Source organism: Aythya marila (assembly GCF_965140915.1).
Source record: "Aythya marila genome assembly, chromosome: 20".
Lineage (NCBI taxonomy): Eukaryota > Metazoa > Chordata > Aves > Anseriformes > Anatidae > Aythya > Aythya marila.
The window spans coordinates 11,825,303-11,851,666 of NC_139061.1; the positions used below are offsets into that span (position 1 = coordinate 11,825,303).

The window sequence follows — 26,364 nt, forward strand, 5'->3', positions numbered from 1 at the left end:
TCCTCATAGAGCTCATAGGTTGAGGCAGCAGTAATTTGTCACTCTCTTTCCTTCCTGTTTCAGTTCCTCAGTGAGGGTTATGCAGCCCACTTGGCCTCACTGGAGTTCAGTCTTCATTCACGACCCAAAAAGAACAACTCTCGGATGATCTTGAGAAAAGGCAGCTTTGGCCTTCACTCCCAACCTGAGTTTTTGCGCAAGAGAAACCATCTCCGCAGGACTATGTCTGTGCAGCAGCCTGACCCACCTTCTTCAAACCCCAAACCAGAGCGTGCCCAGAGCCAGCCCGAATCAGACAAAGATCATGACAGACATTTGCCCTCCATTGCTTGGGTTAGAGGTGGAGTTCACAAGTTTGAATCTGTCCCCTAGGAAGCCGGGGTATGTTGATCTTGGATGCCACCCCCTTAAACTTGTAATCATGCCTCAAAGATAATATTTAGGCAGCTTCCAACTAGAAAATGTAGAGAGGAACCTGTACCTCGGAGTTGTTCCTGCTCTAGAAAATGCCTTCTTATACCAACCAGGGAACTTGCAGTTTGTTCCTCTTGACATGTTTATTGGGAAATTTTAAAACAATCTAAAACTATCGCAAGTGCTTAAAACATCAAAGCAACAGGAAAAAAAATTATCTTTGGTTATTTTGTACAATAGATACAATAAAATGTGCAATAAGAGAAAAAGCTGCAACAAGCTGTTTTTTATTCAAAAGAAGGATTGTGGTAGCAGCTGACTAGCTGCACCCAAAGCAGTATAAACATTAGGTCCCATAGGTTACAGGGAAAGTTTGCACTTTAAACATTAGTTTTATCTGCTGCCACTTCACTTTCGATAAAGAGATACATTTGCAAGGAAAGAGGAAGAGGGAATACAATAATGGGTAATCAGAATTTGTACAGCAAGATGCTTGTTGGGTGCCTTTAACCCAAGATATCCTTTCAGCTTACATTATTGGTCAACAGACTCAGATATAGGCACTCATGTTGTCTGAAGTGCTGTACATCAAGTAATTTGGAGAACTCCACCTATGAACCAAATCGTAAATGCTTCGTGTTAGAAATAAATGTCTCTGCCACGGTTTGAAGTAGTTAGTGTTGCTGTGTACAAAGTGCTGTGCAAGTGTACAAAAATCACATTGTTTTGTTGAACTTGGTGACTGTGCAAAATGTATTAACTACTGTGAGCAAGGAGATGTCTCTAACCATCTAAGTCTGAAACAGATCCTAAGATGGTAACCTAAAGGGAACTTTTTTATTAAGGGATCTGCAAACTTCAGAGCAATCAATTTTTCCATTATTTTAACTAGAAACTTTAAGCTGGAGGAGGAAAAAGTGATAAATGCTAATGGAATTCCTGGGAGTAAATTATTTACCTTCTCATGCTTTACAGCAACTACTGTGCTAAGACAATCTGTAGCAGTCAGAATTACAGCCTGTGAGCTTCAAAGAATGGAGACGACAAATTACAGGTGCCAAGTAGACATTTTCCTACTGATTTAAATTTATCTCGGATCTCTCAATTAACGTATTAAAAGTAAAAATGTGTGAAGTTTTCTCTAGGTGATAATATTTCTAAACTAAACATTTTAATTAGTTTAACGTAGCTGCAGTTTGCAGCTTCTTTATGCAAATATTTCCACCAAACTATAAATTCACCAAGCGAACTTCCATGATAGAACTGATGCATGTTTCAAAACCTGCAACGAAGTTGCTAGTGCACAATTATTTTTTTTTTCTTCAAAAATTAAAACTCCAGACTGTTGACCCTGAGAAAACTGGAAGTCAGTAGGGGGATTTGGTTTCTCCCCAGCACATGCACTTTTGTGGAGTTGCAGGTTGTCATCCCCACCCTTTTACTTTCAGGTTTTCCTAATCTATAGCTGGAACAGAAAGAAGTCTGTTGATTAATGATTTCAAAGTCACTGTGTAAAACAATAAAGGAATGCAATAGAAAAGTATTCTGATGGTGCAGAAGGAAACCCAGTAACTTCCTGTTAACATAAAAGTTTCAGTGTGTTTTTTGAAGGGCCTAGTAATGTGGCTTTTGTCCTAAAAGGCAGCAAAATAGCTTATAAATGAAAGTTGGGGGTTTTGTTTGTGTCTGTCTTTCCTGGTTTTAAGCTTATCACTTACCAAGATTGTCAGTTACCTATTTCAAACTTCCTGAAAGATTTCTGGCACATCAGAAAGTTGTTCTTTTATAATGCTTCATTTAAGGGAAGGAGTAATCTTTGCTGAAGATTTAGGAAAGCTATGAGAAGTTTGGTAGCTCACATTCATTAGGTAACTGCAATACAAGGGCTGGGGTTGTTTTGCTCTGTTGGCAAGTCAGCCAGCTACAAAAGCTAAATGAAAGATCTCCAGAAACTACACTGAAGCAGTCTTTAGGTTTACAAATGCTTTCCCAGTAGTGTCACACTTAGCTCTTTAACCCAAATTTAGAGTAGTTTTCAGTGTTCTTTCTTTACCCAATGTGTCTTTTATTTACTGATCGTTGTCCATTTCGTTTCCTGTCCTATGCAGCTAGGAGGAGATTACACAAGCTAACACCAAACAGCAGGCTCCATGTCCCTCCAGTCAGTTCAGTGCTATCATAGGTACCAGAGCTGACAAGATGTTAGAGCAGTGAAGGCTACTTATCATAATGATGATAAGTACTCAATACTCCTTCCTGCTGCTGGTCTAGGAAACAAAAAAAATCACGTAGTAAAGAAAGATGCATGTATCTTTATATCTGTGCTCCCTTCCTATGAAATGTATCTTGCTCTAACAGGGACCAACAAAAGAGATTTCCTGAGTACATCCTCTGAAAAGACCAGCCACAGTAGCTAAGTCTCTGAACAGTAAATAATTGATACTGCAGAGCAGTCTTTGTTTATTAGTCCCACGGGACTGCCTTCTTTTTTCATATTGCACAATGACTGACAGAAAGTTTTGGCTCTTGCCAGGGCAAGACAACAGAATATAGTTATTGCACACATGCTCCTGGTTGTTGTTTTTATTTTAAATAGGTGAGGGAGGGAATCCAAAGATGGTGGCAATCACAAGACAAATTTGAAACTTACATAAGGGACCTAGAGGCAACATTGACTGCAAAATTTGAAGTTATTGTTTAAAAGAACTGGGTGTTGGGTAGCATGTCTTCTCAGAGGAAGAACTGTGCCCGTTCTAGAGTTCAAAGCTAATGTTGCTTTAGTTGTCTACCTCTACCAGCCGGAGACTCCAATACCTATTTTTTGATTTAAGTTGCTAAGACCCACTTCCTTTCAAAAAGGAGATCTGTGTGTAATTCTGTGATTGTCTTTAAGGGACTTAGGATTCTGAGCACAAGGTTAGGGAAATCTCCTAGGTTACTGAAGTTTGTTTTACTATTGCTAACACAATGGCATGTTGCAGGGAACCATGTCCTGAAAGCTCTCTCTCACTTTGTGTATTTCTGTTAATTTCTGGGTCACATTTACAGTAGTCATTATGTTGGCTTCTCATAAGAATATTATGAACTAAAAGTAGTAAAACAAATGCTATTGTATGCTTGATTTAGTGGTAACAATTTCATAGTCTGTACACATCATACTGAAATTCAGCTGAAAATATTTTCCCTAACTTCATTTCCTACAAGGGTTTATGTTGCCCTTGCATAATACCAACTCTACTTATTGCTCAGGGAGAGAGTGGTTTATCTCCTGAACACATGCCTCCAACTGAGCACTTTGGTGAACAATGATTGATACAGGCATCAGTTTGAAAGTTAAGACTTCATGCTAATTAGTAACTGAGCTTGAGACATCAGATGCAATTGTTTTGAAAGCACTAACCAGTTGCCACTAAAATGGCACAAAACCTCTGTTGGAGATGGGACTATGGAAGATATTTTTGTGATTTACTAGGTTGGTTCAACAAATACTGTGTTGCCATGGCTGGAGACCTCAAGTACTTCAGAACACTAGTTCCACTCCTCCCCACCCCCTCCTTCTTTTCCCCCCAGTCATTAGAAGCACTAGTTCTACAGCATAACTTTTCAATGTTTTCTCTTGAAACACTGCCTTCTGATCAGTCTTAGTTTAATATTTTGTCCACATGAAACTGCATGCAACAGTTCATTGGCATTCCCTTTGCAATTGGCCTTCAGTTTCACTTCCGCTTTCACAGAGGGATTATCAGTCCTCTTCAGCAGGCCATTCACTGAGATTAAATTTGAACCTGCAGTCCTTTTTTATTTTCTGATTACTGAGCCTCATTGCTGCATTCTCTGTAGTCAGTACTTTCTTAAACTTTATAGGCTAAGTGTTGAGGCATACACAGAAGGTAAATGTTCAGAGAAGCTGTGGGTATTATGGGTGGCCAAGGAACACAAGTTACACCCATCAGTAGTCTTCAACACATACAGTGCCTCCAGTATATTACAGAGAAGCACATAAACCTTTGATCAACTTAGTGGAAGAGGCAGAAGCGAAACATAAAACAAAAAGCTGGTATTCCATTTATTCAATTGGGTTCTGAAGCAGCAGTACAAGTCAGCCCTGTTCATATATATCTATAGCCCATAGTTCTTTGCCCTGTTCATACATATCCATTTTTAAATTACTGTATTCTGGGGGGGGAAGAAAAAAAAAAAAAAAAAAGAAAGCTGTGATTAATAGCAGTTTTAGACTTACCTGAGATATTGTGAAAACAAAACTTCACACTGTGGTGTATTTTGTATGTATGTAGCTATTGACAGCCAACCTAAGTGAAGTTCTGCTTTCAAAGCAAATTTGTAAGCTCTTTTTTTTTTTTTTTTTTTAAACAATGGCTGTTTATTCAATTAAAAAAATGTATCTGAGTACACTGGTGCGCTTCAAACAGAATCTTGCTTGACTAAAGTATGCCTATTTAGTTTTGTGGCATGGTTTATATCTATTTCTGCATAAAATTTTGTTAAGTGTAAAATTGACATGGCATTAACTATTCCTCTTGTTCCTTGGGGTTCATGAAAGCTGCCATTTTGATTTGTTTGGAGGAATATAGTCTTAATTCTTACAGATTGCTTCTCCTGAGCCTCTACTACTTAGGGAAGTCATTTCTAAACAGAGGTAAAACTTTTCACTGCTTATGTAGAAGAGCAGCTACCAGTAAACCACAGAGAAAGACATTTGACGCACCTTAATCTAATATTAAAATCCAGTGACATTTATCTTGAAGGTCCACCATTCTGCAAAATATCCTGTTTGCCTTTCTTAGTGAACAAGTTGTCCTATTTACACATTACAGGCTTTAGGCCAGAGAATGGCTATGAATGTAAGCAAATACACAATAGTTATTTCACGTATTTCACATGTATTTCATGTATTTCACAGCATAAATTTAGAAAGAAAAAGTGAAGTTTGTCCTTTTGTATTGTTTAATTTCTTATATTTGGTAAAAACATTAAGCATTTTTTATTATACCTGAAAACAACAGGTATTTTTAGCTTTAGAAATTTGTAACTGCAACAATTGTTACTGAGCTTTTGAGGGAAAACTGATTTTCCCCATTTTTTTCCCCTTTCGCAACAGAGAAGGTAAGTATGTTATGAAAGTGCTAGACAGTTCAAGTGTGGGCCATTTTATAATAATTTGTTTTAATAATGAAGCGATTATACAATATAGTTTCAATTTTTTCTGATTAGAACTTGAAATGTGGGATCTAAAATCAGGACTTCTGCGTTGAATTGTTCATTTCAGGCACACAGGGGAGAAAGTTGCATTCTTCATCCTCATCTGGAGCTGTCTCAGGATAGAAGTCTCTAAACACAAAAATTTCCAACTTACCTCCTCAGCTTCTGTAAGAGCAATGATTCCTCCTTGTCTTTGTTCATAGTTTCAGCAGAAATTGTAGTTCTCACAAGGTAATTTCACTTCAGTGCTGTTTAATCACTCAAGTGTAACTATAGGTTTCTACTAATGATCCTAAATTCAGTCCCCCATTAAAAAAAAAAAAAAAGGCAATAATACATTTTTCTGGATGAAAAGAGCTCCTTTTTTTTCAGAACTAGGAAAGGGCCTGGACCAGCTAGAATCCTGTGCCATGGACTCTGGAATTGAATGTCAGGTGTTGGTATTTCTCTTTCCCTCATTTTATACCAAGTCCAAGGTAAGGGGTTGATAGTTTATCCTCTATTTGTATTTATCCCAGTAAGCTACCTTTGAAACTGGCTATCATTGTCTGGGGAGTGTGGAGGTGGTGGAAATACAAAACAACTCTGGCAGATAAGTTCCTATTTGTAAAATTGTACAGAACTTAGGGGGGAGAGGGAGGGCACAGAATAGAGAGGCAAGATTACCATGACCTGCTGGGATATGGGGTACCAGAGATCATAACACTAAACCATAATTTAAAAATCACAACTTCTATGGACAAAGTTATTCTGCGAGGACTGATGTAGGACCCAGAATGGCAGGCTTCTCACAGAACCCCAAGCCTTCTGTATAAACTTTTCTATTTGTGGGGAAGGGAAAGAGGCAGTCCTCTTATAACTGAATTCCTAAAAGGAAAAAAAGTTGTACATGTTCTTTCAGTCTAGTTTTATGAAGCATTTACTTTCAGATATTATTTGTCAGTAAGAAGGTTCAATCTGGTGACAAATGTTTATATTTCTTATGGCTGCCTTGTAAAGATTCAAAAATGCACAATAATGAATTTCTTAATATGAAATAAGGAGTAAGATTTCTACAACTGGTATAGATTTTGATGTGTGTTGGTTTTTAAAATCTTATATTAGCCACTAAAATAAAACCTTCCTTGTCTTTAAGCCAGTAGTGTCCCAGACTGTTTTTATTCGTGGTGGTAGTATAGAAACTGTTTAATATTTTTGACTATCTGAAATAAAGACATAGATCTCTGAACAGACGTCAACCTGTGACCTTCAATCCTCCTTTTTGAAAAGAATACAAGAGATTTCAATAATGAGACACGATCCTTGTGGAAGCTTTATACAAGGAGTTTCAGTACATGCAAGGAATAACTTCAAGGTACTGTTCCATACGGGAAGTTTTTTGTTGTTGTTGTTTTATTTAAAAGCACAAAAACAAACCAAAACCTACTTCAGAAAAATCACACAATCTAAAGCTCACACCAGTCATATGACAGCCTAGATGTCTGGGATGTTTACAGGCTTTATTAACTGTTTCAATATTTTATAAGTTTAGTTTGACAGGAGAACAGGAAAGTGGGAACAAGTTTAAAAATCAGTAATTACACATAAATCAGAATTGAACATGAGTGCTTCTCATATTTATATTTAATACTGTTAAAACTTAGGCTGTTCAAGTTTTACCAAATTATATGTGCATCTTAAAAGTGATTGTAGATAAAAGTTTACCAACTCAATCTTTTGTCTGAAGGTACATCTTAGAGTGAAAGTAATTCCAAAAGACTGCACAAAACTCCTACCGTAGAAAACAGCACTGGTGTTGAATTCTAGAAGCTTGAGAAATCTTTGCTTTAGTATGAAAGACAAAAGTTGGGCTAGCCTAACAGCAGTCCTTAGGCTGTGTGTTGAAGTCCTAATGTGGCTCCACTGTTGTGGCTTGAGTGACTCCAAGGAAACCTGTTGCCTTGGAATGCCATTTGTGGTCAGAACTCAAGCAATTATTGTTTCTTTAACTTCCAGTTAAACATGATGCTTAGCTTTTAGTTTGTTAGTATTTAAAGAAAAAAAAAAGTTTTGAAAAGATCACTACTTTTAGTATATTATAAATCTGTGACCCTTGCTCTGACCATGGTCAGTGCAACATATGTTTCAAAGTACTTAGTGCCTATGAAAGCCACTTTCAGGATGGTCCCTTATCTTAGTAAGAGATAATACATTGTGGTACAAATTTCATTTGACTTTAGAAGAGAAAGCAAGGGAATGGAAGTCCCAAGCTGCTTTGTTAAAAAAGATTTTTAAAATGTAGTTGCTTAATCAAAGTTACGTTCAAAGCATACAGTACAGTCTCTCAGGTCCTAATCAAAGTCTTCCTTTAGATATACTCAAACCAACACTACTTATAGCCATCTCTGTCCAGGTACAAACTGCTCAACAGTTTCTTTGCTTGCCTTTTGATAGCCTGAGAAAATTTCTGAGATCGATGTACAGACTGCAAGTTTTGTGCCATTAGACAGTAGTAGATTGATACCGCATGCTGCCTGCAGAAGAACAAGACTACTGTTAGTAGCTTGAAGTCTACAAGGTTAAGTAACAGGTTGTTACACAAATTGCTGGAAAAATGGCAACAAAGGACAAGATCTGAGAGCAAGGAGGGAGCTGGTCTGGACCTGTGTACTTCCATTGAACACTTCTGAAAACTAGCAAGAAAATACTTAGTTACCTTCAATGAGCATAAATGGCAGTACAAAAATGAAGTATGGCAATACTTTAACTAGCAACAAGAGCATTTCTTGTGATATAATGTAATTCATTAAAACAGATACATCTGAGCAATGCATGGAGCTGGCAACCATCATCAGTTTGAGAACAAAGGCTTGTTTCATTATGGAAAAGATTAAATGGAAGCTACAATAAAGTAATTCATGGCAACTGAATACTGCAAGAGAAGGTAATGCGCTAGAGTGAGTGTAAGCATACCTCCAAAAAAAATGTATTTCACAACTATTCCAAATGGGGATCCTACAAACAAGCAAGTGCTGGAGCACATTGTATGCATCTACATGGGCAGAACTGGACCAAATCACTCTGAGGAAGCAGTACACATAGCTGTTGGAAGCTTCAAGCAAGCATTTGAAACTGCTCCCAGGTAGCAGAGAGTTGTATTTTACCTTTTTTTTTTTTTTCTTTTCCCTAAGTTACAGAAATCAAGTTCTTACACCTTTGTTGCAAGAATAGGAACTAGTATTCATGATACAACTTTCCCTTTAAACAGAAAGAATAGTTCAGATGTTAACAGGTGAAGATATTAATGTCATAACACAGATCACAGTGAAGGTTATCAAGGCTCTTATGACATTCTCATAGCAAACCTGGTAATGGTTCAATGAGTTGATACTAGAAGGTGATTTTCAGAAACACAAAGCAAAGAATTCATGTTCCCATCCACTTAGGTGCAATTGTGTTTAATAAGAATGCCAGCAACACAGGTATCATCTACTGTTTTTGTCACAGCATCATGTTAACCGCTAGTACAATGCTAGGGATGGAAAATAAAGGCTGTAAAATTAGCTCAGGGTAATACATGTAGTTTGTTCTGTCATGCTTTGTGATCTCTGTTATTAATCAGTAAGAACTGAGATCAAATGACAAAGACATTAGTACTAGTAGTTTTCTGATCTGGGGTGAAAAAAGCTGCTGTTTGCATAGAAGCCCAGTTTATGGTTCATCGCAAAGACGCAAGGTTTCACTAATCTTCAATACAGAGGCTGCTTCACATCTGCACAATGATCTGCTGTAGCAGAGAATGCCACAGTGAATATGAGGGAAAGAACCCTTTGGTTCCACACAGTAAGATTTTAAGAAAACTTTGAGTTAATATGTCTGTCCCTCTCCAAACAGCAGTTTTTCTCCTCACAGGTGCATGCAGGTATAGTCAAAGTAAGCGAACAACTACTTTACCTGGTTGATACTATCTTCAGTTACAAATGAGAGAAACTGTCATATCACTAACAGATGGGAGAATATTAGGAGTGAGATTTAGTAAATTTTCAATGTATATTATCATTAGCTTTTACAGGAGTAAACCTATCGCTATCTAAAAATGATGCCATTGGTAGAAGTTGGATTTTTGGAATTGTGCAGGATTTTATCTCTTGCCTTTATCTCTTTGTAGATAAAAGTAGTTAATGCTAAGCCTTCGCTAGAAGATCAAAGTACCTTGACTTTTAATTACTGAATGCCTGACATCAAGTGTTCTAAGAGAGAAAGGGGAGAAGGGGGTTTAGGGAACTGTTCTGTGTTGAAATTCCTGACCTTTAGTTTTTACTGACTGAATAGGCCTACTTCAGCATGACATAACCTTTACAAACACCTACCACCTCATGGGTTAACCAAGATTTTGTACAAGAGGCTTCTGCATCCTCTAAATTTTGAGGTATGGTTCAAATTGGCTATTTGTAAACATAAGTATATAACAAAAGCTTTTTTCTTATAAATGTGCATGCACCAATGATAGCTAAGTGTCTGTGCAATGGTTTGGAGTTTGTTTTCTTGGCATGTCTGGGTTGACAGCTCTTTTAGACAGAGGTAGCAGGATACTGTTCTCATACAAAGTAAAAGTTAGGCTCTGACTGGGAGAAATCAGAGTTCTACAGCAAGAAGACAGGGTGACTGTCTGTCAGGTTTTAGAAGCTGCAAGTTCAACTACTGATTGAATCTGCACAAGCGTCATGAAGAAAAAATGGCTCTATGTTACAACTGAGAAAGTTCTGCAGCTCTTCCTCCTCCTGAGTTACAGCAATCACTTCGCCTAATGTTCAAGTGGAAGATGGCCTATTGCTAAGAGTTGGGGTATTGTTGGCAGTATTTACCTCTCCTCTTGTACAATACCATCATCAAGTGCCTGAGAGAGGTGCTTCAGTCGTCGAATCCCTGAGGAGACCAGTTCCAACTCACACTCAAACTCTCTGCAAAAAGGATGTTTATTACTAGAGATGAAACAGGCAGACTGACTAGGTGACACTGCACAAGCCTCTATCCCTGCAGTAAAAACTCAAGTTACTGAGAGAAGTTTGGGCCTGTAATAATTATGTTCTTAATTCTACTGACCAACTGCTTCACATCTCCATTCATCCTATACATAGCTATCCTCCAGTTCAGTGACTGGTCTCAGGTTCTTGAGGTTTAGACAGCTTCTAGCTTTTGACATTTCTCACATGACTTTGACCGAGACAAAAGCATACCTGGTACATTATAAAATACTACCTTAGCTCACAACCCTTTCTCTAGTTTAGTGACACGGTTCAATGGTAGACTTGGCAGTGCTAGGTTAAAGATTGAACTAGATGACCTTAGAGGTCTTTTCCAACCTGAATTAGATCACAGAATCACAGAATTTCTAGGTTGGAAGAGACCTCAAGATCATCGAGTCCAACCTCTGACCTAACGCTAACAGTCCCCACTAAACCATTTCCCTAAGCTCTACATCTAAACGTCTTTTGAAGACTTCCAGGGATGGTGACTCTACCACTTCCCTGGGCAGCCTGTTCCAATAATAGATGATTCTATTATTCTAATTTCTGTTAAATCTTTGAGGCAAGAGGAATCTCTCTACTCTGTACGAAGAGGTTGGCATAGGCAGAACTCTTTCAGGTATCTCTGCAATAAAAATAGCTCTATCTTGCTAATGCTGCTAAGTAGAAGATGTGTTGAGAGCTTCTTTACCAGAAAAAGAACAGCAGAGTTCAGGTATATTCCTAGAGTCAGATGTGGTTTGGTGCTGAGAAACATGCTGTAAACTTTCTAATCCAATGGGAGAGTGATTAAAAAGGAAGCTCTTTCTTGCCACGGCACAAAATGAACATTCATGGTTCAGCTTTATGCAGTGCTCAGCCCCTTTCTATTCAGCAACTTGTAACTACTACTTTCCTAACTGTCCTAAGAGCATACCATTTCAGTGGGATAGGATAACAACCTTCATGCCTTGCCATTCATTTTACAAGATACTCTAATCACAGTAACAAAAAAAAGCGGTAAGGTTTACACAAAAAAAAAAAAAGTGTCTTACGTCATTCTGCTGGCACGAGCAGGTGATGAATAAGGGCTCTTAAGTGCTGCTGCTCTTCTTGATCTCCGGAGTGGGACAGCATCTTCACCGTGCCAGGATGGGAAACCCCTCCATTCTCTGTGTTCTGACACCCTTGTTGGCCCAAGCAAGGCTCTTTTGCTGGATTCTGGGGTGCTCATGGAACTGGCTGCTGGAGTAACACTATTCTTGTTATGGCAAGGGGTTTGAGGCATAGTACTTCTTTTCTTGGAAGAACTGGTCACATGGCTTCTCCTACCCACAGATTCATCCGGAAAGGCCACAATTGACTGTATTGGGTTTTGGTGAGTCTTCTGTATTTTCTGAAAGGTGCATTAGATAGACATGTTAAGCTAAATGAAATCTAGAGTTTGGAAACAGAAAGATAAGGAACATCTGAGCTGAATCCCTAGTTTTCATTCTCATATCAGGTTTACCCATTTGGGTTCAAGGAATCATTTGCTCCCCTAATCCTTGGAACCTGACAAGGACTTCAGCAGGCACTGGAAGAAAGTGCCTGCTGCTTTTGTGCAGGAAAGAGACAGGCTCTCTGATACAAAATTAATATGCCTAGAGTCTGCCTCCAACAGGAAGAGCAGTGCAAACTTTAGGTTGCTATGATGCTACCACCTACTGGCTTTTGTCAGTCCAAATTTAGATTGACTGTTATGAAGGACATGCTAATAAATAGCACAGGTGCAGGAAAGATCTCTATCTGTATTTATATGTCTAAAGCTACGCATTTCACAGAAACAATCATTTGCAAGCAATGGCAGTCTCTACCCACCTTCTTCCTCATGAAGGCTGCTCTGTCATACATGATGAAATACAGTAGGGGAAAGGGGCTTTATTAAATGATGTCTTATGTTTATTCTTTTCACCTTCCTCCCTGTTCTGCCAGAACCATAATTTTTCTGGATAATAAAGGCAAGGATTATCTAGCAAGGATAACATTCTACTAATGAGTAGCTATGAGCCAACCACTGTGTTGTACAATACATAGAATAAACATTCTGGAATACATTATACTTTACATCAGAGTCCAGTAATCTTGGAACTGAAGTTGAAGCACAAAATAAACTCTACCTACTCTCCAGTGCAAAGGCAAAGTACCTGGGACACCATTCCAAAAGCATTTCTTGCTGTTCTTGTAATACTCCGGAGAGTTTGGCACTTTGCTCTTGCTTCCATACTTTCCCAAGTTGGGGTCTCATGGAAATTCAGCTCTACCTGTTTTAAAGGTATTCGCTTCCTTAGAGACATACGGATGGTATTGAGAGAACTCAAAGAAGCCTTTCTCTTGAATTTGTCTGGTACAGGGCTGTCATTTTCATCAAAGTCAGCTAGGAGCTGGTGTTTCTGCCAGCCCATTGTTGCCTTGACATTTTTGAGCACAGATACCATCTCGGTCCAAGTCTTGATCAATTTATTTCTGAAACGATCAGAATACAAACAAAAATTAGAGCAAAGTGCATCAGTATGGAAAAGGAGAGATTGGATATCACACACTGCGTTTCCAAGGACATCAGTCCTGGCAAGCCGCGAGCCGCAAGCACATCAGGTGGAACGCGATTTAACTGAAAGTTTCTCGATGCCTCACGCAGACTAAGGTCCCACATTCATAGCTTACCGGGTTCCTTTCAGGTAAACTGCCGCTCGCTACGGATTATTTCACCTCGGAAAGCCCTGCACAGGCGGGATACCGGGAAGGGAGCAGCTGCTGCCCAAGGGTTGAGTCCTCTGAAGCCCGCGGCAGCTGAGGCGGCGAGCCCCGGCGACGCGGTTACTTCACGCGCAGGAGACGTTGAAAACCACGGCCGCGAAAGACGGCAGCGGCGATACAAAGGCTGGGGGAGAGCAGGGTCAAGCCCTGCACGGCCTCCTCCTCGTACGGCAGGGGACGCGGCCCGCGACAGGGCCTGCACCGACCGGGACCACGCCCGAGCCGCCCGCCACCGCCACAGCCGTCGCCGCCGCTGCGTTCAAATCCCGCCCCGCCCCCCTGCGTTCCGGATTGGCCGGCGCAGCCGCGCGCGCGCTTCCATTGGCTGAGCGCGGAGGCCGTTAGACGCGCGGCCACCGCCCAGGGTGGGTCGGGGAGCTGCGGGAGCGGAGCGTGACGTGACGTGACGCGACCGCTTCTGTTATTGCTGATAATTACAAGAGAAGTCTTGGAAGGCTGCGTTTGTTGCTGTTGTTGTTGGTTTTGTTGTTGTTTTGCCCCATGGGCTTCTTTCATAGCTGGAGAAGACAGAGCTGGTGGAATTACAGCGTTGTGCTGCAAACTGCTGGGGGGCCCTGTAGCAAATCAGGCAGCAACGAAAGGCCGAGTGCTGCCAATGTCATTAGTTTTGTTTTGCATCCTACCCCAGAGGAAAGCAAGTAACGCATTGATCTTCAAAACACTTGTACCTGAAAAAAACGCTCTTGGAAAGAGCTGACTGCTAGCGACACCTTGCCCTGCCAGAGCCACATCTGGCTTGCCCATTGACATTGCAGGATGCCTTGCAAGTCAGGTCAGAGGCTTGTAAGCGTACTTTCTAGGAGTTGCAAAGCACTACAGTTTTAAAATTTCCACATGACAGCATTTGTACCCTTTTGTATTCATAAACTTTAATGTGGGCAAGTGCATCCCAAGAAATAGTCCATTGTTAATAGAAATGTATTTCTGTGTATTACAGCCATATATGCTAGATTTGGTAGAACCAAATGGTAAACTGATCTGTAAAAGGCCTCATGAAAACAAGCACCTAACAGATCCGTGGGACTTAATTTGTATTTTACAGATGATGTTTGTGATTAGTAAATAAAAAGATAGATATGAAATGCATTATTTTCCTTCTTGGCTTTTTATTGTCTTTTCCTGAGATGATGAAACAAGTCTGCTTATCTTTTTCATTCTCTTTACCTCAGCCCAACTAACTTGTTTCAAGTTGGCTTTCTTTGCTGTTTGCCCTAGCATGGCTCCAGTTGTTGTGACATCACAAAAGTTACTTCTTTGCTTGATAGCAATGACCAAACTTTGGGGAGGGGGCGGTGAAGAGGGAGGTAGAGAAAAGAAGTCATGAACTCAGGAGGGCGACTATCCGTCAGAGCTGGAAAGGTGCTCAGGGAGCTGGACAGAGTCCAGTCTTGAGAGTGGAACAGGTAACATCTTGCATCATGTTTGTTTCCTTGTGTTTTATTACTACGCAGTTGGACTCCTGACTCACCAGCCTTCCAGTCCACTGGACCAAAATGTCTCAACAGCCTGTTTGACCAAGCGATAGAGTAGCTTACAGTGCTTATTACTCTCAAGAGGGATTGTACCTTCATCTAAGACATGGCGCTACTTTCAATTGTCCTGAAACAGTATTCAAGGGGCTAAGGACAGGCATGTGCAGTATCTTTGCACAGACAGTACTGCTCATCTCTGTACAGCCCAGAATGCTGGACACATTTCTACACTAGGTATCAGGCCCCAAAACATTATCAATTGCAATGACTGTTATCATACCATTTCCCTGTTTAGCTAGACTAGAGGCCGAAAAGTTCAAAGATGAATCCCGTGATTGTTTTTTACTTATTTTTTTTCTTTTGATTTAGGTTAGACCATCGTTTAGACATAAGAACTTACTTGATCCTGACAACTTGAGTACAGAAGCAAAGAAAAGACTATTGCTTTTGACTGTAAAGAAGCAAACTTTTAGCTGTTTGCTTGAAAGACCATCCTGTTGGGAATTACCGGAAATTTAGCCATAGCTTTCTTAATTTAAGCTTGGTTCAACAGTCAGAGGAGACGTGAAAAATTGTCTCCTCAATGGAGGATGACAGTGACTCTGAGCAGAGCTCCTGGGCTGATCTACCTGATGTCTGTCTGAGACATGTCTTCCACTGGTTAGGTGACAAGGATAGATCTCGGGCTGCCTTGGTCTGTAAAAAATGGAGTCAGGCCATGTACTCAGGATCCCTCTGGAGAACCAGAACCATCACATTCAGTGGTCAGCCATCAAGGGCACACACGTTTGAATTTAAAACTGCACTGTGGTATGTCAAGAAATTTGGCAAGTATTTGGAGCACCTTGAAATCAAGTTATTGTATCCTTACAATACTGTCATTACTCGAAAATTTCAAGCGACTATGAGAGGTCTTCTTTCACACTTGGGTAAATGTAACAGTCGCCTCATATCCCTGAGCATCAAGAACCTGGAATTAGACCGCTTGGTCTGGAAAAACATGGTCAGGGCTCAGTTTATCAAGAACTTAGGTACCTTCCTGAAAAGAATGAGCAAACAGCTTGATTATCTCAACTTAAAAGGAGCAAGAGTAACCTTGGAAGAAGGCTGTGGGCTTCTGAATTCTCTGAGCTGCTTGACTAATAAAAGCTTTATATCAGAAATCAATATCGAGGATTTCTTCAATCTCCACCTTTCTGTCTACAGCAGCACCTTGTTCCACCAAACCATGTCCAAGTTCCACAGCCTGGTTATCCTGACTTTTAATTATAATTGCATCTCTGATGAACTGCTGGACATCCTGCGGGAGCACAGTGCTCATTCCCTGCGCACCTTGAATATCAAATGTCATATCCACGACCCTCATGGGCAAGTCGTCTGGGGAATGTCATGGGCCAACTTGGCCAAGAGAGCCCCAAAACTGAACATCAACTTCTTCTTTGAAAGAGTTATGAAGCACGATCACTTAGCCAGAATCCTGCTAGTGGAAATCCCAGTCAGGAGCATCAGTTTACGGAGCTGCTATTTCAGTGATCCAGACTGGATAATGAGACCTACCCTCACCAACCTCCTCCCAGCCTACTGCCATGTGCTGCAGGTAAGGTGAGCAGTAGCGACAACTTAGAGCGGTAGTGATAACTTATCCCAAAGGTAAGTAAAGTAATCATGTAGGCATTCTGCGTAACAACAGTCACCTATAGGAATTCCTGACCACTTCAGTTTTATTTTTATGGTATTTTTCAGGAGAATTATTCAGTGTTCCAGTGTTCCAGCTGTAGTCTAGTTTGGTACTACTATCAGTTTGGTAGTGTTTGGACAATGCTCTCAGACACGTAGCCTTTTTTTGGGGGGTGGTCCTTTGGGGACCCAGAAGTTGGACTCGATGATCATTGTGGGTTCCGTCCAAACCGGGAATTTATAATTCTATGATTAATTATCCTTCCCTAGTTACAATGTTTGTGATGCTGTTCTTCACTAATGGCAGGCTGGTGTCAGGTTGCCCTCATAAAATACCAAAACATCAAAACTACAGGTGATTGTAATGTCAGCTGTGAGCTAAAAGAACCTTTCAGGCAGAAAAGCATCATTTTTGTAGAAAAGCTCTTCTGCCAAAGCAATTTGTTATCATGGAGGTTGCATCACAAAAGGTGTAAATGACTTACCTGGTCCATGCATTCTTGAGGGAAGCACATGGCCTTACAACTAATGGTTATTGACAGCTTTCTTTAAGTTCTGTTGCATTGTAGAATTTTGCAATAAACACCAGTGATCTAGAAAGCTTTCTAGAAGTTGTCTTTGGATGTACTCTTTTACTCTGTTATCTTTGATCATTTCTGGTATGTGAAATAATACCACGGCGTGAGCTGTGGGTTGTCTAGAAGACACTAGAAGCCCACTAGAAGTTGCATGTCTCTTAGGATGGTACGTCATGCACAGTGGACCGCCATCTTAAGGGGAGAATGGAAATTAGCATTGCATATACTTCTGTCATAAAAAAGTGATTTTTTTGCTAGTGTCAAGGTTCAAAGTCGATCTGCTGGCAGTCACTTCTGTTAGCAAATTTGGGAAATCCAGTTGCTACTGCACTCACAAGCTTTTTTCGGTGGTACTAACAGTGTTCTTTCTTTTTCAAGAAATTAACACTTGAAGTAAACAATGACCATGAGGTGCTGGATGATGAGCTGCTACAGCTCATCTTATCATGCAGGAGGTTGTTTTTTCTGAAAGTCTGGGCATTTCTTAATGTCACCTTTATGGAGAGGGTGCTACATAATCGTGCAGAGAGGAGATGCTTTTTGACTACCATAAAGGTAAGACTTTGTGCTTCAAAACTCCTGTTACCTTCCTTCTTCTCTTCCCTATTGAGAGGAATCTGTTGTCACTATATCCATATAAAGGTCACAGAAGGAAAAGTTAACGTAACTACCTTCCCTATATAATGCTAGTCTAGGGGTTCCCTCTGTTACCTCCCAGGTCAAGCTAGGGATTCTTAGTTACCTCGCAGGCCTGGTATTTGGATCTATGCTTAAACTGTAGAGTGTGGGTTGGCTCCTAGTAAACTGCAAAAATATGTAAACACATCTCACTGAATAGGGATGCTGTGTTGAACTGGGGCTAGACCACAAATGTAGCTGGTGTAAGCCATGCTGTCATGCTGCTTTGCCTGCTGGACTCTGAATTTAGTAGATTCTGTTAGAGCTGTGCAGATCCCACATATGCATTAGTCCTGGGGGAAAAGTACCCTTCCTCTTCCCAAAAAATTCTTTGGCAGGAGATGAGTCTTCACACAGTTTGGAGTAAAACCAGTAAAAACTTTAGGATTTAGCTCAAAAAAATTGGCTTCTCTAGATCCCTCAATAGTTGTAGAGGCTTCCTGTTGCCATGAACTTTAATGGGTTGAGACTGCTCCATGTATCTGAGACACATGACTGCCATTCATGCACACAGGTCAGGATTTACACAGCCCGACAAGAGACCAGTGAGGAGGATCGACTGTTGCGCGATATTTACAAGAAGTTCAAAAACCTGATTGACTCAGAGCTTAATTATTTTGTCATCACCTACCCAATGGTGTAAGCCACAGGGAGACCCAGAAAAACACCAGTTACATCTACAAATGATGAATGAATTCTTTAGATGGCATTAGTAAGGGATTTAAATCTTGCTGGTGCTGCCTCCAAAAGGGAAATACCATTACAGCAAGAGACAGGCAAGGAACAATTTTACTATCCCCTGGATTAAAATGTTGGATTTGAGAACCAAATGTGTCTCCTGCATCATTTATCCTTGTAATTTCTTTGCTTTCCCTCACCAGAACCAGAGGAAGCCCTTTCCCAGCCTTTACATGCACCTCCAGTAAAATCTAGCCCCTCCACTTTACTCAGCAATTCCCACTGTAGAGTTTCAAACACCTCACAATTGAAGGCCCTCTGATTGTTTCTGTTTTACAAATAGGGAAACAGAGATACGGGGTGAGGAAATGATTAACCCCAAATTAACCTTGGCTTGATCTTGACTCAGTTGCCATCAGATACCCCATCCAATGTATCACCAGTCCCTAGTTCCTATTGAGTTTAACATACACACTGTCCAGTTCTTAACAGCAGGTGTTAAGAAAAAAAACGTACCTTGGCTAGTCCTACCCATGGTGCTTCTACCCACCCCTCCCATTTGCCCATCTTTCCAGCAAGTGCCTTATGTGGAAACACCTACTTAAACTTCCACAACTTCTGTACCTCTCAGTGGCAAAAGATATCATCAGTTGCACATGAGATAAATAACATGGAAGGCACATTCCTTCTTATTCTGGAACTTTATTGCCAAGTGGGAGATTTCATCAGGCATTCTAAAGCATAGAAGTAGCTGTAAATACTAGGTCTGTTTTAATTACCTTACACATCTAGAACGAGAAGACAGCATTAAGACAAACCAGTAAATCTGGAAGTTTGTCAATAAAAATCTCACCAGGAGTTGTTCAGGAAGATGTCTTCAAAAGTTGTTAATGCAAACAGACTCTCTCATCTGCATGCAGAGCACTTCATCAATGTATAATGTATTTGCCTTGACTTGGATCTCCTCCTCCAAGGAAAGCTGTCGTCGGCTCAGACCTTTCAGCTCTGTCTCAGCCTGTGCCAATGTATCCTTTAACCTAACAGGGAAAATATAGACACACATTATTTGAGAATACATGGACATTTTGTCATATGGGATAAGAATTCCAAGTGGGGATAAAAAAAAAGAAAAAAAAAAAAAGAATGAGGATTCACAGTGAGACTCTATCCAGACAGCTTACCCTAAAATGTGCTACCCTTAAGGAAAAAGCAGTTCCCAACCTTTCAGGGAGGATAGCTGGGACCCAATGTTACTGTGACTATTTAACTTAACCCATTAATATATACCACAGTTTTCCCACTCTTTCATCATTTCTACTTGCCTTTGAATATTGTTTGTAATCTCTTGAACTTCACTAATCAACTTGTATTGTACTGTATCATAACATAATTCCACATTGGGACGATGGTTTCTTGCTTCCAAGCGAGTTTGAACCACTTTAACAGGTCCTTCTTTATCAGCAATTGCTTTCTTTAAGGCTGCAATGTTCTTCTCCTGTAAGGCAGTCTCATCCATCACCTTAACAAATCCAACAGAAGGAACTGCTGCACACTGCCTCGTACAATGAGCGAAATCATCAAGATCTTTAATAGCTATAGTAATAGCAATCACAGTAACACTCATTATGTTTAGGTTTTATTTTACTAGAGTATTTTTACAGGTTGCCCAGGATTATGGTTCCTTCACTGGAGAGGAGGTAACATCATTCTAAGTGAGACTAACAATTTAAGTTCAGCAATTAACTCTTAACATCAAGCCCAGTTTTTATGCATTGAACTTCAAGCACATTGGCCCTGATTTAATAAGCTATTAGGCTTTTACATCACAATCGTGAAAACCCTGTAGGAATACCATGTATCTGAAAATCACAAGGGAAATCCCAACTTCACTGAAGCCTAAGCATTTCCATTGAGTGAATGCTTTCAGAAACAATTTACCTCTGTATCAGTGCACATAGAGCTGGTTCAATAAAATCTAAGCTGACTGTTATGGGGGTAGAGGGTGGAGGTGGGGTACAGATGGTGGTGGGGGAATGTGGCAGTTCTTGCCAGTATTATGAAGGTAAAATTCTTAACTGCAGTAGCTCAAGACACCAGATTCAGTAAACTGGCTGATAACCCATGCCCATTGTTTTCATCTTTTCACTGACAGACTGCTATTACTTACTGATGCAAGGAGTATTTCTAGCTTGTGCTTGGCATCTCTGACTTCCTTCACCCTGTTTCTAAAAGCAACATTGACCATCTCATATTGCTTGTGCATGTCATTCGCTGTCTGGGAAAGGATGCTGTCAATCATTGCCCTTAGTGACAGTGAGTTGTTTCTCTGTTTGTCAGCCTTTTCAACATTTATGTTTGAGAAATCTGTCCAGTCTTCAGGGCTAATAAAACTGAAAGAGATTCAAAATAAAAGGTCATTGACTGGTAGCATCAGGCCATCTGTGATTTTGTAAATCTGTAATTGCTCCATAAAACCAAATATGAGTGCTAAAAAGAACAAATCAGTACTATAAAGCAGTACTATTAACTGCATGCCCCAGTGAGTGCTAGTTTTTCTGGGAATTAAACAGATACAAAATAAAGACCCGCTCTGTCACAAACATTTCAGAAAGAAATAGGGGTAGTATGGAAACCATTTTGATAAAATCACAGAGCAACTTTCTTTTTACTTTCCTTTCCTGATAAGGGAGGAAGGGGTAGACACAGATAATAAGCAAAGTTTCTTGGAACACCTTTTGTTAATGAAACTTTTTTTACTAAAATAATTAATATGTTACTATTAATAATAAGTAACTATTCACATAACACCTTCACTTACTCTCTTGCACAGTTCAGTTCTACATATACAAATAGTGAATTGTAGCAATAGTTGCAAAGCCAACCCCCAGGTGTATCACCAGAAGTGGAGGGTCATACTTGTGCCCCAGTGGCTTGTAGGCAGGTATTTGGAAAGTTTCTCAGAGGTTTATTTGTTTCATTGGGTGTGTTTATAAACCTGTAATCATCATCTGCATACAGCATCAAACACTGTTCTGGGTGTGGTCTGAGTTACACAATCCGTTGTTGATGTCCCCTGGTGTAGTAGTGGCAAGAACCAGCAGTGTCTTGGTGTTCCAAGTGTGTCAGTTCTTGCAGAGTCAATAGCTTCCTCAGGAGACTGTTTCACACACTACATAGCCTGTTTCTTCTCACCAACCTGTTCTGTAGTAGCTGTTTCTCCATCTAAACCATTCACACTTTATTCACACAAAAGGGGCATATTTGACAGGTTAAAAACTGAATTATAAATTAACCCCACACCTCATGTGTCCCAGTCCAGCATTCTACCAACTACGACATCCTGGGAGAGGAAAGGAAATTATATCAGTTAATCTATTCTGGTTTTAAGCAATGTATGAAATTTGCTCTAAGTAACTGTGAGCCTCAAAAACTTGTAGTGTACTGCAGTTCTCTAGAAACATGATTATTGTGGCTTATTTCACTGACATATTACACAGATACTAAAGTGATGGACAGAAGTATAAAAAAATATACAACAGACTGATGATGAACAGCTAGTCTGTCTTACACATAGTTACTTACATATAGTTACAACAACCTCCTGCAGTGCTACAGGCCTGGGGGAGAGTGGCTTGAAAGTCATGCAGGAGAAAAAGATCTGGGGGTGCTGATTGATGCTCACCTGAACATGAGCTGCCAGTGTGCCCAGGTGGCCAAGAAGGCCAACAGCTTCCTGGCTTGTATCAAGAATAATGTAGCCAGCGGGACCAGGGAGGTGATCGTTCCCCTGTACTCAGCTCTGGTGAGGCCAGACCTTGAGTACTGTGTTCAGCTTTGGGCCCCTCAGTACAAGAAGGACATCAAGGTCCTGGAACATAGCCAGAGAAGGGCTACAAAGCCGGTGAAGGGCCTGGAACACAAGTCCTATGAGGAGCAGCTGAGCAGGGAACTGGGGTTGTTTAGTCTGGAGAAGATGAGGGTCAGGGGAGACCCCATTGCTTTCTACAACTACCTGAAAGGAAGGTGTGGGGAGATGGGGGTCGTCCTCTTCTCACAGATAACTAGTAACAGGACAAGAGGGAACAGCCTCAAGTTGCAAGAGGGTAGGTTTAGGTTAGAAATCATGAGACATTTATTCTCAGAAAGAGCAGTCAGGCATTGAAATGGGTTGCCCAGGGAAGTGGTGGTGTCACCGTCCCTGGGCGTGTTTAAGGAAAACTCGGACCTGGTGTTTAGCGACACAGCTTATTGGGTGACATTGGTAGTAGGGTGATGGTTGGACCAGATGATCTTGAAGGTCTTTTCCAACCTTAATGATTCTAAGATTCTACTTTAATCTTGCTATTTCTGGAATGGTTCAAACTAGCTGTATAGTTAGCATACATTTGCTGAGCTAAATAACCACTTACTTTCCTTCTATTTTCACTGCATTATCAGCATATCTGACATCAGGAGTGTTGTTTGTCAGGCTAGCACAGTAACTGTCAATCTTCGAAGCTGTGAATTTATCCTTCAGATCCATTTCCAGGTTGTATTTTGCAGAACGGTTTAGTCTAGAAGAAGAAACAACAAGACTCTAAGCCAAAGCTTAAGCAGAAGTCTCTCAAACATGCATGTGAGAAGAGGTACATTAGTCAATGCAAATGCTGTTACTGAATTTTTCATGCATGAACTCTTAGTTGTAAAGTCACAAAATCTAGAGCATGGTGCTAACTCCATGTGAACTGATGATATAATCTCCACTGGAATTAAATGCACAGGACTGGATCCTGGGAAGACCAGGGATCGTGTCGAAGTGCTTTCAGTTCTAACAGAACTTCTCACAATTAAAACTGAACTTCTTTAACTGTTTAGAACTGAAAGTAACCTTGGTTCTGTGTTCAGCCTGATGCTTCAACTTCTCAGGGTTATGTCTGTCCTACTTTTCAGATAACCAAAGTTAAGTTATGCTCTTTGCCACTGTACCTGATTTGCTCAATGGTTTGTTCCAATGTACGTTCAAGCAAAGCAATTACCCCCTGTAAGACTTCAACTTCTTTGACCAGTTCCTGTTCCACTTCATCATGCACCAAGTCAATCCCAACTCGCCTCTGCCTAAATAAAAAGAGGAAAAGCCATCAGTCACATTGTTCAAATACCTACTGATAACAGTGGTGAGAGCCCAGCATATCCAAAGTCTTTCTTTGCCACACTGGTAATCCGTCCTTTAAGGGATTGGGTCCCCAGTGTTAAAACACATAAATCAGACCATGACTCTGCTGCAGAAGCAGCCCCTCAGTTTTCAGCCTTTTAAATTATTTGTTAAAAGTTTATTACCTAGATTTTTTTTCTCACTCCCTGAACACTTTTCTTCTTAATCTCACCTGTTCAGGAGACACTTCTGGGCAATGACAAGTGGCTCTTTGCAACTCTCCAAGGCTTTCTCCAGCCTGGTCTTGAAAGTCAACAGTACCTCTGTCTCATTAATAATTTGTTCAAGTTTGTTATCTAATTCTTGCCTCCAGAATTTTATTTCTTCCAGTCTCTGCTCTGCAGAATGAAAGTTACAAACATCTATTAATACAAGCTGCTCTCAAACGCTAGAGCATTGTGAGTCAGATCTTAGCTACAGCTAGAAATAGACTCAGTCCACTGCAGAGTGAGTTTAGTGCTGGAGGCTGATGTGTGGACACAGTTTTACAACACTGTGTCAGGAGGTTGGGGTGAAATAGCTTTCTGCACATTTTAGACAGGTAATTTATTTCATATAAAATAAAGAATCCACCTAGAAATATTTTGATAATGTTCTGTATTTTTCCATGAGATCAGATAACATGGCATTGACATATATTCCTACCCAAAATCACCAAATTTTTTAAGTCCAGCCTAAACATATAGCTCAGATGATACTTGCAGAGCACACATGGGATTACCTATTTTCTTGTTGACATCACTTTGGGTTTTCTGAGTTGTCTTTTCTATTTCATCCACCAGCCTTTGACTCTCAGCTATCATGCGCTCTGAACTGGATTTCTGAGACTCTGTACTGGCACACTGCATCTTGTTTGCGACATGCCATTCGGAAGGATGAAACTTCGGTGGTGCTTGAAACAGTCTGGACATTTTTTTTGAAGGGTTCTGAATATAACACAGGTCAGTTCTTGGAATGTGGAACCTGAAATCAGGAGTAGCATTATATTTGTCTGCAGAAGCAAGAAGGGATGAATACGGTCCAGGAGGGTAGAAAAAACATCTTGCCCCTTTTATCTGCAAAATGACACAGATATGAAAAGAAATAATTTCTTGCTCAAGGTTCCCCAGGAGTTTGCTAAGATGTGGAGGAGAGGTTTTGATGTGGGAGAATGAAGAACTGAGAATTTGGGAACGGAAACTAGGAGGAAAGAGAGACGATCAGAGAAAGCTGAAAAAAAGTGAACTAGTATAAAAGTTAAATAATGTCCCACAGGTTGTAGAAGTAAACATGCTTTAAGAACATGGCTGGAGAGATGCATAAACTCTAGACTGCAAAACAAACAAGCAAACAAACAAAACTAACAGACACTAAAAAAATGTGAAAAAGGAACCTTAAAAATTTGAAAACCAGATAAAAGAGGAAACGGAAAAGCCTAGGGAGTGCTAGAGGAGAACACAGAACAAAGCCTACTTGTGACTCTTTTAACATAGGGTTAAACAGATGCCCAAAATATATGCAAAGTGACAGCAATTTGACTGAATATCAATTTTCCTATTCTTGCACTAAGTTTATCCAGTGCTTCTGAGATAACGCCTCTCCACAGGGACAGCATACACTCACCAACACACGGTTTTGCCCACACACTAGCACAGGTATCGTTAGACATCACCACCCCCCCCCCACACACACACCTTTCTCCCTCACACACCTCTTGGCTGAAACTGCTCCTGGCCTGGATTGTTCGTTCCCAAGGACAAATCCTGGCTAAGCAACACGTCCTCGCTTCCCCTTCACTGGGGGGTTTGTTCACAGCTTTCTTCCAGCCTCAATCTTCACGGCAGCAGCACAGTTCGTTTTTAAACGTGAGACAAATCCTGCAGGAGGGGGCTCAGAACGTCAGGGCAGGTAAACAAAGCAGTTGCTATGGGAAGAGCAACGCTGCCTCCAGCAACCTGGCCAGCTACTGCTATTGCACCAAGTGCTTCCTTTCACCCTTTGCCAGAAAAAATAAAAATAAAAAAATTCTTTGTCTATTAATTGAAATGGCTGTCACAGCTTTGGACAGTAATTTTTGAAGGATTTATTGAAGAAAAACATAAAGATTCTGAAAACAAATGAAAGGTGTGTTAAATACCTAACCAAAATGTCCGTCATTAAATATTTAGCAGTATTCTTTAACCACTCAATTTTCCTGGCAACTATGTTCTTTCCTTACCTGAGACAAAAGAGAAGAAATGGAGGAGACAAAAGAGCATTACATTAGATGCTACAGCTGGAGCCTTCTCTTCCCCAAGCTGAACACCACCAGCTCTCAGTCTTTCTTCATAGGAGCGGTGCTCCAGCCCTTTAATTGTCTTTGTGGCCTTTCTCTGGACTTGTTCTAATACATCCATGTCCTTCATGTGCTGGGGGGCCCGGAGCTGTACACAGTACTCCGGGTGGGGTCTCACAAGAGCAGAGTAGAGGAGCAGAATCAACTCCTTCAACCTGCTGGCCACGCTTCTTTAGATGCAGCCCAAAATACAGTTGGCTTTCTGGGCTGCAAGCGCACATTGCCAGCTCATGTTGAGTTTCTCATCAATGAACGCCCACAGGTCCTCCTTATCAGGGCTGCTCTCAATCAATTCTGAGCCCAGCCTCTATTTGTGCTTAGGATTGCCCTGTCCCAGATG

At 40.6% G+C, this 26,364-nt stretch overlaps 4 protein-coding genes across 6 annotated transcripts in view; 2 read left to right on the forward strand and 2 right to left on the reverse strand.

Moving 5' to 3' along the window:
- The window catches only part of PITPNM3 (PITPNM family member 3), a 79,034-nt gene extending 72,350 nt beyond the window's left edge, over nt 1-6,684 (forward strand). For all 3 annotated transcript variants that reach the window (XM_082776230.1, XM_082776232.1, XM_082776231.1), the window contains one exon: nt 64-6,684. In XM_082776230.1, the coding sequence (XP_082632356.1) occupies nt 64-372 (309 nt within the window). In that variant the 3' untranslated portion in view covers nt 373-6,684. The remainder of the gene's footprint in view (nt 1-63) is intronic.
- Nucleotides 6,685-7,029: 345 nt separating this feature from the next.
- PIMREG (PICALM interacting mitotic regulator) lies at nt 7,030-13,631 on the reverse strand. Its single transcript, XM_082776634.1, has 5 exons — nt 13,323-13,631; nt 12,806-13,124; nt 11,675-12,015; nt 10,479-10,574; nt 7,030-8,147 (listed from the first exon to the last, which is right to left on the reverse strand). The coding sequence occupies exons 2-5, from the start codon at nt 13,094-13,096 to the stop codon at nt 8,003-8,005; spliced, it is 873 nt and encodes a 290-aa protein (XP_082632760.1). The 5' UTR covers nt 13,097-13,124; nt 13,323-13,631; the 3' UTR covers nt 7,030-8,002.
- Nucleotides 13,632-15,377: 1,746 nt separating this feature from the next.
- On the forward strand, nt 15,378-18,484 carry FBXO39 (F-box protein 39; the record flags this gene model as incomplete). The annotated part of the gene is made up of 3 exons (XM_082776683.1): nt 15,378-16,505; nt 17,542-17,718; nt 18,356-18,484. The coding sequence occupies exons 1-3, from the start codon at nt 15,492-15,494 to the stop codon at nt 18,482-18,484; spliced, it is 1,320 nt and encodes a 439-aa protein (XP_082632809.1). The 5' UTR covers nt 15,378-15,491.
- A 902-nt stretch (nt 18,485-19,386) lies between these two features.
- On the reverse strand, nt 19,387-25,439 carry TEKT1 (tektin 1). Its single transcript, XM_082776080.1, has 8 exons — nt 25,401-25,439; nt 24,432-24,636; nt 23,883-24,048; nt 23,485-23,613; nt 22,929-23,072; nt 20,687-20,909; nt 19,842-20,071; nt 19,387-19,556 (listed from the first exon to the last, which is right to left on the reverse strand). Exons 2-8 carry the CDS (start codon nt 24,619-24,621, stop codon nt 19,397-19,399), a joined length of 1,242 nt encoding a protein of 413 aa, XP_082632206.1. The 5' UTR covers nt 24,622-24,636; nt 25,401-25,439; the 3' UTR covers nt 19,387-19,396.
- Between the last annotated feature and the right edge of the window lie 925 nt (nt 25,440-26,364).

Excerpts from the sequence above, each read along its gene's own strand:
- PIMREG (XM_082776634.1), bottom strand. The coding sequence starts at position 13,096 with ATGGTATCTGTGCTCAAAAATGTCAAGGCAACAATGGGCTGGCAGAAA. Across the intron at positions 12,016-12,805 it reads CTTTTGGAATGGTGTCCCAG|AAAATACAGAAGACTCACCA; the intron begins GTACTTTGCCTT and ends TGCACCTTTCAG. Across the intron at positions 10,575-11,674 it reads GCTCGTGCCAGCAGAATGAC|AGAGTTTGAGTGTGAGTTGG; the intron begins GTAAGACACTTT and ends TCCTTTTTGCAG.
- TEKT1 (XM_082776080.1), bottom strand. The coding sequence starts at position 24,621 with ATGTCCAGACTGTTTCAAGCACCACCGAAGTTTCATCCTTCCGAATGG. Across the intron at positions 23,073-23,484 it reads CAAACCATTGAGCAAATCAG|ACTAAACCGTTCTGCAAAAT; the intron begins GTACAGTGGCAA and ends TTCTTCTTCTAG. Across the intron at positions 19,557-19,841 it reads ATTACAAACAATATTCAAAG|GTTAAAGGATACATTGGCAC; the intron begins GCAAGTAGAAAT and ends TTTCCCTGTTAG.